This window comes from Ostrea edulis, chromosome 2 (assembly GCF_947568905.1).
Source record: "Ostrea edulis chromosome 2, xbOstEdul1.1, whole genome shotgun sequence".
Classification (NCBI taxonomy): Eukaryota; Metazoa; Mollusca; class Bivalvia; order Ostreida; family Ostreidae; genus Ostrea; species Ostrea edulis.
Window position 1 is genome coordinate 14,995,203 of NC_079165.1, and position 14,933 is coordinate 15,010,135.

General features: G+C 36.4%; 1 protein-coding gene across 4 annotated transcripts; it reads left to right on the top strand.

Moving 5' to 3' along the window:
• Positions 1–339: 339 nt before the first annotated feature.
• Positions 340–14,558, top strand: LOC125681754 (monocarboxylate transporter 12-like). 4 transcript variants are annotated; one of them, XM_048921958.2, is made up of 9 exons: positions 340–778; positions 879–908; positions 1,673–1,733; positions 6,945–7,343; positions 11,445–11,588; positions 11,689–12,615; positions 12,923–13,102; positions 13,399–13,524; positions 13,784–14,558. In XM_048921958.2, exons 4-9 carry the CDS (start codon positions 7,079–7,081, stop codon positions 13,981–13,983), a joined length of 1,842 nt encoding a protein of 613 aa, XP_048777915.1. In that variant the 5' UTR covers positions 340–778; positions 879–908; positions 1,673–1,733; positions 6,945–7,078; the 3' UTR covers positions 13,984–14,558. The 4 variants fall into 4 exon arrangements, with proteins under 4 accessions (XP_048777915.1, XP_056012160.1, XP_048777916.1 ...); XM_056156185.1 differs by lacking the exon at positions 879–908 and having other exon boundaries at positions 403–778; XM_048921959.2 differs by lacking the exon at positions 1,673–1,733 and having other exon boundaries at positions 420–778.
• The last annotated feature ends 375 nt before the right edge of the window (positions 14,559–14,933 follow it).

The following is a 14,933-nucleotide window of genomic DNA, read 5'->3' on the forward strand; positions in this document are numbered from 1 at the left end:
GTGTTCACTATATACAGACAGTGTTAACTATATACAGACAGTGTTCACTATATACAGACAGTGTTCACTGTATACATGTATAGACATTTTTCACTATATATAGAAAGTGCTCATTGTGTATGGAAGTTGTAACTCTATCTAAAAATTGCATACAATGACGAATAAAGATTAAATGAGGAAATTGAGAATTGGTTTTAACATTATTTTTTGTGTCAGGAATGGGCCATAACAGGTCCAAAAGTTACCTATTATGGATATTGCAAGCGAAAAATATCTAAATCTTCATACGTAATATATATTGATTAGTTAAAAAACAGATTGAATTCCGTTCTCTGCAATTGGTAAAGGGGAAAGTAAAACAAGTGGGATATACAACTGATTTTTAATATTCTGAGCCTCGTAGTAAAATAAAAAGGGTTTGGTATATAAACATATTTTCAATTACTTTTTTATGCTTCCGATGTATTTGATTTCATTCAGAGGAATTACTGAAGCACAGAAAAATGTTAGCAATATAGCAATCAAATTTGGTTATCGAAACCCGTTCTATTTCGCCCTTTGATACCATGTGCAGAAATAGATGCGCAGGATTCGTCGTCTAGTGTTCTGATAACGTGTGTCGCACAAAGGAGAGAAGCAACTCGAAACTTCAAAGTAAACAAGGGAGTAAGATAGGTGTGGAGTAGAAAAGGTCCAAAGCACGGAACAGCGGACCCCAAGCAGGAGACAACCGGAACAGACTGGAGTGGACATAAGCTTATCGAACCTTATAATGAAGGTATGAGTAACAAGGCAGGATACTTCTCAGTCACGTTTTACTACTAATCAGCTGATAATCTTGTGTTGCACAAGAATAATATTAACCTATTACATTCCAGTTGTGAATAGACTCTGAGATTTCTCTTCCGGTAAGTTTTGATTAATGATTAAGTAAGGTTTTTTGTTTTTTAGCAAAAACTAACATCCCCTTTATTCATCGTCTTTTCTTATTTGTATATCTAAAGCATAAATCTTAAGCATATACGCATATCAATTTTATGCATGCAATGTTTCATACAATATCAAATTGATACTATATACTTGAATTTATTAAAAAACGAAACACCTGTCCACAACCCAACACGTAAGTCTGCACCTTTTTAAAGTTTTATTTTGGTTCAAGGTTTTTAAAAGACTGCACATACGAATTTAATGCTCATAAACATAGTTTATCAACAAAGTTCTGTTGAGTTTTTACATGCATTTTAAGTAATTTTTAAATGTAAAATGACTTCATTTAAAAGCTTGCACAAATGGTAAATGTATAGCTATGATATTCAATCCTTGATATCAAGTCTAGTCTGAACACCCATTTATCTGCATAAACAAGACTCCTCTTAACCTCATTTCCCGATCGGAGTGTAACAAGCTCTGATGGCTTGCATGTGATACTGAATATATCATACATGTCATATATTTCACACAGAGAGAGAGAGAGAGAGAGAGAGAGAGAGAGAGAGAGAGAGAGAGAGTCACGTGATTATTATGTCTTATACTGTATTTATTGATAAAAAGCATTATTTTGAAAACAGTCAATAGGAAAAGTACTAGTGTATGAATAATACTTTATGAGTAATGTGCAACAGAGTAATTCAACTCTAAAGTAAGGACCCATGATTCTTTTAAATTGCAGATGATCTGAAGAGTAATTCAGCTCAAATATTAGAAAATTCCCTTGACCCAGTTACACGAAGGTTAGTTAAATTTAATTGACAGTTAATAGTTATCACTATATAAATGTAAGAGTTAATGGCAAGTTAACAGTTAGTTAAAGTAAGCTATACTAGCTTTCGAGCAACTGCGTCATGGTTAAATGTAATACCAAAGGACTATAAGCGCTAAAGAGGGAAATCGTCCCTCATGATATACTTTGTCGAGCGCACGAAACGTCGTACTTAGCTCTATGGTATCAGAAAATACTGGATTTGCTTTTTATTCGCTGGAGCTTTATTTTGATGTTAATTTTGCTAAGATCGATAATTACGTAGGATTTCATGTACACTACTTGTATATGCGTTATGTTGTCCAAATTGACCTTTCGCAAAAATATGTCTCTCTGACAAATCTGTTCAAAGAAGGTCTTGCGCAATACATGCGACTGAGACGACGCCTTGTATATCGCCATGATAGTATTGACGTTCCACGCACTGAGTGATATTTATTATGTTTATATTGCATATTATCGATCGAAATGACTTAAATTTTATTTTCTTAAGACCGCAAATGAAAATGATGTGATATCAATGTACTCCATAAAGCCTAAAACGGACGGATTCATTCAGTACTAAAAAATGTTGCTCATTGATTGAATTCAATCCAGTCAGTACAAAATGTATATCTTATACTACAACAATAGCGGTATTCCATTGACATAAATTTATGAATGAGTCGTGTGTGAGCAGTGGACTGCTGTTGACCCTAGATCCTTTCTATATCAGTTCAATGTCCAGCTTATCAGGAACATCCAATAGTATACCTGTCTGTGACTAGCCTTTGTTTGTAAGCCTCAGCAATGTGGACTTTTTACTGCAGAAACACACCTTTTCCCCACATTATGTCAATCTTTCTCCCAATAGGATTTATGTACATGCATAATTATGTGATAATTGAAGTCAATAAATGTGGCGGTCCTTCGGATAAGACCGCAAAAGCCAAGGTCCCGTGTCACAGCAGGTGTGGCACGATAAATATCCCTCCCTGCTAAATAGCCAAAATCACCGAGCATAGGCCTAAATTTTGCAGCCCTTCACTGGCAATGATGACGTCTCCATATGAGCACAAGATTCGCGAGCGGGACGTTAAACAATATGCATTCAATCATTATATACGGATACCCTTTTCCGTCCCCACCCGGGTTCGAACTCAAAACCCGAGGAACCAAATTTCCTAGCAGCGTTTGTTACCAGCGCGTTAGACCGCTCTGCAACTTAGGCAAGTTAAACAAAAAGTGCTTACTCATACCGAGACTTCACCGGCAATAGGTGAATACCACAAATTCACAGCTGAACATCCGTACGGTGAAGGTTCTTATTTTATCGTGCGAAGACTTGCCGCAACACAGGTCCTCGGTTTTTTGAAGAGTCCAAGATGCAGAGCGTTTGGCACAGGAGCAATCACTACTTATAATTATGTCGTAGGTTTGACGTGGCCAAGGTACTAGTGGGGCTCGAATCCCCTGCCACGTCGCGTCCTTACCACTGCGCCATCATGAGTCATGTATATATATATATATATATATAAAATTGTGGCTTACTTTAATATGACTAATGATTGCTCATGAACAGAATGATACTATTAAAGTCTCTCAAGTGGTTGAGTCAGTTGATTGTTTGATTCGAAGGATGAAAGTTTAAGCATCAGTTCAACTAGGAATTATGCTTTATCGAAAATAAGTGGTTTATCTCATAAGAGCCCACGACTTACATATTATTTTAATTCTAAAGGTGCTTTTAGTTAAAATCATAATTGCTTGAGCAGAAATTTTATAATTCTCTCTGTGTGTATTTTTGATTGTAAAATACGAACTTACCTGTCCTTAATCTAATATACAGAATGGACTTGTACAATTTTAGAAGCTCTTTTCACGTGTATGAGGGTCATACTGTATTTTAAAAAATCCAGATTAATCTACGATACTTGAGCATTTGGGAACAACAGATCAAGTTTTATGATAAATATATATAGGCTTTGGAGCAATGAATTATCCTTTTCGGAATTTATACAAAGACTCTTACGTAATTCTTGGCCAACAATCGCTCGACAACATATACTGTTAGTAGATAAACTTCATATACGTATTTAACACATATGACCAACAGATTTTACTGCGCAGTATTGAAGAGAAGTACTAGATTCGCTATAAATCCATTGGCATTTGTTGTAGCTCATAGATCCATTTAGACTACGTGCATCATGTTATAATTTGATTTTGTTTGTTGAGCAGCATACTTTGTCTTTCAAATGCATTACTTTCTACAATGGACACGGCGGCGCTGGTAACACGTGACGATATTGTCTAAAATGCATCTTAAAATCATAATCAAATGCGAAAAATTAAACCATGAGAAATGAATTTAATTGTGCAGATTGCGGCGTTTATGAATCATTTGGCAGTCTGCACCAGATTGCGGCATTTATGAATCATTTGGCAGTCTGCACCAGATTGCGGCATTTATGAATCGTTTGGCAGTCTGCACCAGATTGCGGCGTTTATGAATCGTTTGGTAGTCTGCACCAGATTGCGGCGGTTATGAATCGTTTAGCAGTCTGCACCAGATTTTGTGATAAACCACTAAGATACTTTAATAAGTTGGTGCAAAGTACGCTTATCAGATATTGGTCCGGAGTTTTTAAAATTCCACTATATCTTGGTCCTTAAAGAAAGTCAACAAATTATACGACAATTTCACAATCTTTATCTCCAGTTTTGATATTGTCATTGAAAGGTTCAGGGACAGCTTATCAGGCCAGGTCAATTGATGTCGTTCCTAATCTCCTCTGATCTACATACCGTGGTATATACCGTAGTAGGTCGGGGCACATTCATATCAAAGTTTTAATATTATAAAGTCCGGTACTTTTCACTAATTAGTTTTTCTGTGTATATCCTTAATGCTAATTTTTTTTAACTGATTGATTTAGCAATTTCAGACAAGTACCGTAATATTGAAATGCATTATTTCAGTTCTGGTTTATATGATTTATATATTATAAATGTGTATCTACAGCTGTTGTCAAAATGGATAACCATCTAAAATATCCAAACGTTAAGCAAATATACAGCAAATGGGTTTATAACTATGAATTAAAGATCGATTTTATGTATCAGTAATGACTCTCCTTATCGTTACTAAGAAATCAGTTTTCCTTGTAATGAAGGAAGTCGTCAAAGGACGGTAAAATAACTGTTCTACATCTGAGTGATTTTAGTCATGAGTGAAGCGCTCTCCATCTAATCCAAACTGAATTATTTTGAGTATAGGATGATTAAGAAAAACAAACTTGGAATTCCAACGAAAATAACTTTTTTTATAACCCCTAAATAAGGTGAACGTGTATTCTAAACCATGCATAGATAAAACGCATTGCATCAACACTAGGCGGAAACGTAGATTTGAAGCAGACCCCCTATACGAAGGTACAAGACCCCACGAGTCAAGGTAACCATTATCACGGTGAACACTCAAAAGTGTCATTTGTAGGTAGAAAAATATTGACAATTCAAACTGTAATCTCCTTCTGCTTGATGACACGAGACGTGACACTATTGGTATTGATGTCCACTACATACCGTATGTCCAATCGTTGATCCAATTATATAGATTAAACAACCAGAACTCTGTCTCTGCTTTAATCTTTTACGATTTATGCAAGATAACAAAAGGAGAAATTCAGACATGCGAGTATTACGAATTTGAGATATCGTATATCATTTCTATTTCACGACACTTGCTACAAGCAACATTGTTTTTCAAAGTTGACGAAAAATGAAAACTAAATTGATGTCTTTATAAATAAAATGCTCGTGATTTTTCAATTAAGTCCAAAATAGGGACAATTGAGAGAGAGAGAGAGAGAGAGAGAGAGAGAGAGAGAGAGAATGTTTGTATGAAGTGTCCTTAAATATTCTGCATGTGATTATGATATAGATAGTGGTAAACATATAAAGGTTTAAATAGCAAACCTGCCTAAAGATAGAGCATTAGCCAATGGGGATTGATTTTGGATAGGGAACATTAGCAAATGAAAATTTAAATATTAATCCCATTTTCGTTTGAATGAAGTAGTTTATCATGTAATATCTGTTTGACATCCCTTTTGAGTATTTTTCACGCAAATCGAGACTTCACCAGCTGTAAGTACAACACAGATAATATAGATCTAGTGTTCATACAGGAAGCAAATCGAGACTTTACCAGCTGTAAGTACAACACAGATAATATAGATCTAGTGTTCATACAGGAAGCGCAAGGCCACAGTAGTGAGTGCTCTTTATCGTGCAAACGCCTACCGAGACACAGGATCTCAATTTTAGGGCAATATCCTTAAAAAAAAAAACCGCGACTTTTTAAAAATATGCTGCATGTTTGGCAAAGGAGGAGTTACTGCGTGTACGTCTTTTTACGTCATATATCTGATGTGACCAAGGCAAAGCCAGCCGGGACGTTAGTTGAAACTTGGACTTAAGTCTGAGATTTTGATCAACTTTTGACTGCTCAAATAAAAGAATATTCAAACTTCAGTTTGAGATTTTTTCGATAAATCCAAATCGGGATTCAAACCTACATGTATGACCTCGCGTTACATTATGATAGGGCCATTAACCTACCGCGACCGGTGCATAGATTGGAAGACATCAGTACATAAGACAAACACATATGGCTATCATGTAGTAATTACGAAAACCCAAACGTTTATTAACACATATGAAATATTAATCAATAATATTCACACGAAAGACTTTGTAACAAATCGATATTAGATTTGAATTTACTCTCCCTTTCCTGTGAATGTTCAAGTAGGTGAATAGTGTATTTTTTCCCATGTCGGGTGAAAACAAAATTGTATTTGCGTTTTGTCGTACACTGTGCTCAATAGAAATATAAATCATTTCTTGTGTCCGACTATAGTTAGGTACATTGTTTAGTTGGATTGATTTATTCTTGTGTGACGACAATCTGGTTTCGTTTAAGTATATACCCCTCTAAAGCGCACATGGACATATTTTAAGCTGTTGTTGCATACAAATTACCAGTGCTATTACGTCTTACAAAGCCATGTAAATAACGAGCATAAGCATTATTTTACATGGTCCATGCGATTTGAAAGGTAGTGATTTACTTTCACATAGGCCAGAGGCATTCAATGCGGGATATTATTTATTTATTTAGCTGCTCTTATTACAGATTCCATAAGTTCTCGTGTCATACATAAAAGAAGGGGGCTTTTAATAAGACAGAAATATGAATGATACCTAGACCAGTGGCTGCAACAGAGGCTTAGACTTAATATATCTGAAAACGGTTCTTCAAACATAAGTATGGCGTCTGGGAAGAAAACGAGACACACCTCTGGGGACTCGACGGATTCCAGTGAGGTAGACCCTAGTGATTACATCCCCACCCCTCCGGACGGAGGATGGGGGTGGGTCATTGTACTCAGTTCCTTTATGTGTAATATGATCGTGGATGGTCTCGGCTATTCCTTTGGAGTTCTCCTCCCGAAGTGGGTGGAAGTTTTCGATGAAACCAGAGGAACGGTGTCTCTGGTGGGATCCCTGCTGTGTGGAATCTATCTATGTGCAGGTGAGACATGATTTTTAGAATAATCTAGAAAAAAGAGGCCCATGAGCCACATTACTTACATGAAGAATGTCCATCTCTGACCCTACCATGTAGCAGTTTTAATAAATTCCTTACAAGACATTAATACCTATATGTGAAATTCAGCAGGTGATTATCAAATATTTTCGATATGGTCTTCTATTTAAAACTTTAGCCCTCTGCTAACCTATAGGGGTCATGTGTTTAATTTTGAGTCTAATTCACATAATAAGGTTTTTGCGAAAGTTTGGACAATACTGGTCCAATGTCTGTGATGGGTCTAGAAAGCCATCATTTGTTTGCAGATTATGTACGTGTATCCTTGCAAGAGGAGACGCTTTTCATTTCAAACAAGAAAGTTAATACATATATATATACCCCTCTCATAAAATTGGTGTATTTTTAATCCTTTATATTGACCAGAAATGACATACTTAGAGCATTGGAATTCTGATTTTTGATTTGAAAATAAATATATATGATCTACGTTATATGATCACCATGTTATCATCATACAGTTTCATGTTATAATCATACAGTTTCATGTTATAATCATACAGTTTCATGTTATAATCAAACAGTTTCATGTTATAATCATACAGTTTCATGTTATAATCATACAGTTTCATGTTATAACCATACAGTTTCATGTTATAATCATACAGTTTCATGTTATAACCATACAGTTTCATGTTATAATCATACAGTTTCATGTTATAACCATACAGTTTCATGTTATAATCATATAGTTTCATGATCGTTAAGTAAAGCGCTCTTAAGATAATGACCGGTCGTGCAAGCTCAATGGCAGAGCGTTCGCTTCGTTACCGAAAGGTCGTGAGTTCGAGCCCCGCTGGTGCCATATATGCAACAGATTTTGACTACGGATTACTCCGCTTACCTGACCAAGATATAGGACTTACGACTGGTGTAACCAATCGACAGGAGATGTTTATTCCTCCTGGGCACCTGATCCCACCTCTTGTATATCCAGGGGTCCGTGTTTGCCCAACTCTCTATTTTGTATTGCTTATAGGAGTTATTGAGATTGATCACCATTCGTTATCTTCACCTTAAAACCTAAGATGTAAACATAAGTAGTGATTGCTCATTCGCCAAACGCTCGGCATTCAGAATTGAGAATCACTGGTATTTCGGATATGACCTTAAAAACGGAGATCCCGTGTCGCTACAGTCGTTTTCACGTTAAAAACTCTCACTGCTACAACTGTAAATGCTAATCAAGTGCTACAACTGTAAGTGCTAATCAACTGCTACAACTGTAAGTGCTAATCAAGTGCTACAACTGTAAGTGCTAATCAACTGCTACAACTGTAAGTGCTAATCAAGTGCTACAACTGTAAGTGCTAATCAACTGCTACAACTGTAAGTGCTAATCAACTGCTACAACTGTAAGTGCTAATCAACTGCTACAACTGTAAGTGCTAATCAACTGCTACAACTGTAAGTGCTAATCATAGACCTGTCGAATTTTGTGATGCTTTACCTACTGGTGATATCTCACATGAGTAAAAAAAAATGCTCGACGGGACGGCAATCATATCGTAAGATATAGGTCGGGGCAATATCTGATATAGATATATAACATCAAACCTGGTGACCTTGAATATATTGTGACCTTAAACTGAGAATCAATAATGGTCATTTACCTAGCTGTGTATAACCTTTGATGATAATCTCAAGGTATTAGATATAGCATTAAATGTGGTGACTCCTCTTCTGAAAATCAAAATGGATCATCTATCTTTCATAACATGTGCAAGAATGTTTTACCTCCCGTCGAGAATTTTTCACTCATTTTGAGACGTCACAAATTTAGACCTATGGTTAGTATTCAGGGCCATAGCAGTGAGGGCTCTTTATCGTGCCAATGGTCCCGCGACACGGGACCTCCGTGTGAAGGTTATATCCGAAAGACCCGAGATTCTCACTTATAAATGCCCAGCGTTTGGCGAAAGAGCAATTAGCATCTATTTCAATGTCAATAGGGTTTGATGCGGCCATAGCACGAGCGGGACTCGAACTCACGACTTCACGAGCAAACGCTCTACCACTGTGCTATCGCGACCGGTTTGATGACGATGCATCAAAAGGTGTAGACAATATTTGACATGGGCGTATCATTAAGCCTTTACAATTTTAACGTCAAAATCAATTTGGGTTGGTACGCGCCTCCCCTAAAATTTTCAGAGTTTCATGCAATTGTATGCCCTTTACGAGAATACTATTTTAATTGAATTTTTTTAAAGGAGTGTATGTGTATGTAATATATCGTAGATCACTTCACAAAAATATAACGTTTATTTAAAAAAGAATTTCGTCATAAACCTTATTTCTTCAAATCTGCTGAATCTCCTTAACATCAGCTTATTTGTCAGCAGCATACCTCGATTCAAAGTTTATGTTTCATTTTACGGGCTAGTAGAATTTTCGAAACAACATAAGGCTAGTAAATCTGTCTAAGGAGAAAGCCAGTATAGTGTCTCAAAGTGTTTTCTTGAAAAAACAAATGAATCTTAGCACATGAATTGATTAATAAAAAAAAAAAAAAAATTCTCGACCCGCCCTTGGAAAGATACAATTCAATTGAATTCAATGGTTGTTTGTTTTGTCTTTCAGATACATCAAATTTACTTTCGTATAAAACGGGTGGTGGTTTCACGTTTTTACATGTATATCAATGCAAACTTCGTTGTGATGTGTATACCATGAACGAGTCTGAAACAGTTTTAAAGTTGTATATTGTTTTTGTTTAGTTATTCTAAAAATAAAGATCCATTTTGCATTCATTTCAATGTGGTTATAAGATCAAGAAATGATGCTTGATTAATTTTACTAAACAAGTTTGCATACCAGTTATTAAACATCCATGTCACTACCGCGCGGTCTACTCATCGTGATGACTCTACCGTACCGGTACCTACTTTACCGTACCATGTGTGTGTCAGGCAATTCACGACTATAAATTTATGAACACAAATTTAATTCAATATATAAGTATTTTGAAAATTAATTATCAGCATGTATAACTGAAGAAAAAATTGCTTACCGCTTATCCAAGAGCGCCTTGTTTCAATCATAACACTGCACAGTGTGATGTTGCTGAATGGGAATTTTTTTCTAAAATAGAGTATACCATTTCCCGTGCTTATTAATACTTATTTGTTTATCATGTACGCGATAAAATATGTTCTGGGTGAAAATTTGAAAAAGACGCCCTTTGTCTTTATCCCAATTGTCAGTTTGAAAAATATGGTTCCGGCAAGGATTTTTCTTCTCATTTGAGCAGTTCATGTCCATTCCGACGTAATCAAAACATTTCAACGATCTTTTAATTATCTCCCTTTAAAAATTGGCGTAGTCCTTTCATTAAACAATCCCCCCCCCCTTCACCCAAGGATAAATTGTACGAAATGTGTTTGAAAATCTCGAATTCTTGAAATTGTAAAAAAAAAATAACAGGCACCGGACGACGAGAGACAATGTAACATGGGGTTCAACAGTCTCATTTAAAGTCAGCATTTAAAAATTTATCGTCATTAGAACGTTATAATTTGCCAATACAACATGTCATTGGGTCAAATGCTGTCTGATGTGTTTCATACTAATTATTAGCTCGTTCTTGACACACTAATTTTGACTACGGTGTACTTCGTTTACCTGATCAGGATACATGTATAGGATTCACGGGATGTGTGACCGGTGAGAAGAGGAAACTCACTCTTCCTAGGCATCTGATCTAGTGTGTCTAGAGATTCGTGTTTGCCCTAATCTTAATTTTATATTCTTTATAGGAGCCATGAGATTTGTCACTGGTCGGTATCTTCACCTTTTCATGAGCATGATTTGGCCTGGTAGATTCGAAAAAAAAAAAATTAAATTTGAGTTTTCTGTTATATGAGAAGAAAATATTTGAGTAAAGTGTCTGACTAAAGTCAAAGTTTCGACAGATTTGTTTTCAAGGAACCTAGGCCAGATACATGTAAACTTACTTGAGCCTCTGACTCTCGTGAACTAATAATTTCATCAATGCAACTAGTAAATGTATGTCCTTAATTGTAGGTCCTATCGTCAGCGGATTAACGAATAAATTTGGATGCCGAATTGTGACAGTTGCAGGAAGTATTTTTGGTACTCTAGCATTTCTAGCTGCATCTTTCTCCCAAAACATCACAGTTCTGCTCTTAACATACGGGTTTTTAGGGGGTAAGTTTACAAAGCAGACGAGTCCAGTTATGTTTTTTTATTAGAACATTTTGTGTATACACGTTATTCCATGATTCTCTTTATATTTTCTGACATCAAGGTTTGGGATTTGGACTAGTGTATCTTCCTGCCATTGTGATTGTGGGGTACTATTTCGAGAAGAAACGTGCAATAGCAACTGGGATAGCGCTCTGTGGATCCGGAGTAGGGACATTTATTTTCGCGCCAGCAAATGCCATGATGTTGGATGCGTTCGACTGGAGGAGCTTAGTAATGATTCAAGCTGGTATTGTGCTGAATGCTTGTGTATTCGGTATGCTAATGAGGCCGCTGGAACCAACAAAGAAGATGAGACAATCCTTAAGAAAACAAGAGATTGAAAATGCAAGAAAAAAGGCAGTGGGGAATAGAAAGCGCAACGCCCACTCAGACTCTAGCATGAAGGGTGCAAGTGATTTTACAGACCTCAAAGAAATAAAGAAAATAAAAGAAAAACAGGAAGACGAAACTAAAACTGCATCATCGGAGAATACTAGTGGTTTCTTAAAAGGTGTCAAAGCCCACGAAATTCACCCTACCATTCAGAACGGGTATGCAAAGACACAAGGGGAACCTTTCCTGTCTGTTCCTCGATTAAGAGGTGACTCTTTCCATCACGTGACGAAATCAGACTATTCTCGCCCTATGTACCGACAAGACATCTTTTATAGCGGCAGTATAACGAACATGCCCGAATACAAATCTTCACAATCAGACATGAAACAGTACATCGCGAGCATTACCAACATCCCCGATATCCCTTCCTCATCATGCTGGGACAGGTGTACATGTCTGCCAATGTCAGTTGTTGACACTTTAAGAGACATGTTGGATATCTCTCTGCTCACTGATATTCCTTTTCTCATGATATGTGCTGGAAACCTTCTAGCCATGACTGGGTTTTACGTTCCGTTCACATACGTCGTCGATCACGCTTTACAGCTTGGTATTTCCAAACCTGATGCTGCATTTTTGCTTTCTATCATAGGTAAAACAGTGCGGATAAAACTAGAAATTGGATTTGTGTCTCGATTTGATACTGTAGATTCCTAAATATGCGCGAGGAATGTATTATCGTGTAATTTCGCGAGAAGCAAAATAAAATTACTCGCTTTTAGCTTTATATTACTAAAATACATGAAAAACTGTTAATCAACAGACCACCCGCAAATTCATATTCGCGTGATTTAACGTCTACGAGTGGTTTCGCGATACCACGTACTCGCGAAAATAAGGAATCTATAGTAACATTGTGTGCTTATTCCTCAGTATATAAATACTTTTTATTCCATTAGGTATAACCAACACGGTGGGGAGAATTGCATCGGGACTTCTAGTCGACATATTTAAATTGGATGCGCTTGTTATCAACAACGTAGCTTTGGTGTTGAGTGCCGTTCTTCTGTTCGTGGAACCATTCTGTAAAACCTATGAACTTCTAATTGGCTTTTCAGTATTATATGGCTTCTGTGTGGGTACGTCAATCTTTACACGTGAAGAGCCGGAATATACATACTGCGTATTTAAAAAGAAGTGATAGGAAGACGGGTTCAATGATAAACTGTTCCCATCAGAATGTAAAGTTGTAATCATTAAAAATCAATACGTAAAAAAATTATTGATAAATATGAATCTATAGAAAAATATGTCTTTGCTTTTTAGTTATATGACATACTAAGGACACCTCAATAATTGATTATAGTTGAAGAATATGTCTGAATGCAAATACTGCTGCACGGGTAGGCGATTATTTTTTCTATTTTGTTTTTAGCTGCCTACATCTCCTTAACCTCCATCATTATCTGCAATTTGCTTGGACTGAGAAAACTGACAAATGCCTTCGGACTCGTGACCCTAGCTAGAGGCGTTGCAGGGGTGCTAGGGCCTCCGGCCGCTGGTAAGTATGAAGGAATGTTATAGAGGTAGAAAGACATTTGAAGTTACAATTTCTATTTTCATTTTGTTATGATTGCAGGATCCTTATTTCGCAGTAGTTTTTAATCTATGTCATTTCAAATAAAAATATACGATTAAACCTGTCTTGCATTATCTAAATGCATTTATATTTATATGTGCAATTACATATCCAGATCTCATTGAATATAGAATTAGATAAGATCCATTTACTGATAAAGCATTCCCTCTCTTCATTCCAGGGGCGGTGTACACGGCCACCGGCTCGTACAACTATTCCTTCTGGTTGGGGGGATTGATGTTTGCTCTCGGTGCAGGCTGTCACCTGGTACTGCATCTCCCATGTGTCAAGAAAAAGGCGAAGGGGAACGATTCCGACGAAATCGTTATTGCCGAGGAGGAGGACAAGTCAATGATAAAAGATTGCGGGGAAAACGTGTGAAGGAAATGAGGAGTGAGGTTTGAAAAGTGAAAGTAAAAGTGCGTGAAAAAAGAGGATTCATTCATGAAGAAAATGTGAAAATAAACTTATAATCTTGTAATGAAGACGTGATAGCGATTTCATGTTTCAACAATCATAGTTTATGTTTAGTAAACTAATCATGTACCTTGTGTGAATGAAGTATGTACCCTTTATACGACTTAAAATATCATTATCATAACTCAATCGTAGGGGTTAATGATACTAAAGTAATGGTGTGTGTGTATGTGTTTAAAACACATATGCTGAAGGTGCATTTACCAGCTATGACATCTTGAACAAAACCAAAAACAATGGTGACTAATTTTAGGATTATGTTTGATTCAACGATACCATTCATCGAAGTCATAATTTCATAATTGAAATGGTTTTATCACTTTCATGCCACTTGTCTGGTCTTCGTTCATTAACGTTTTCTGAAGATTTTAGAAATGTGATTTTATAAACATTCATAATGCAAATGTACACGAATACAAATCCCTCTATTCCGAGAATAATAATGTCTGTATTGCAATAAAATAAGATGTAGAACAAAATCCCTTCAGATGTTGGTATGCTTTTATTCCATTGTTGAACTGACCAATTTCTTATACAATGTCTTTGATAACTGTAACAAAGGAAATGGGAAAGATACAGAAGTTTGATATGTATTGTCAGCACTATGGCGGGAAATGAATAGTACAGTTTACTGTCGGCAATATTGCAGGAAATGAATCGTACAGTTTATTGTCGGCACTATGACGGGAAATGAATCGTACAGTTTATTGTCGGCACTATGGCGGGAAATGAATAGTACAGTTTATTGTGGGCACTATGGCGGGAAATGAATAGTACAGTTTATTGTCGGCACTGTTGGGAAAATAAATAGTATACATGTACAGTTATTGACTGGGTCCGCGGACAACTGTTTT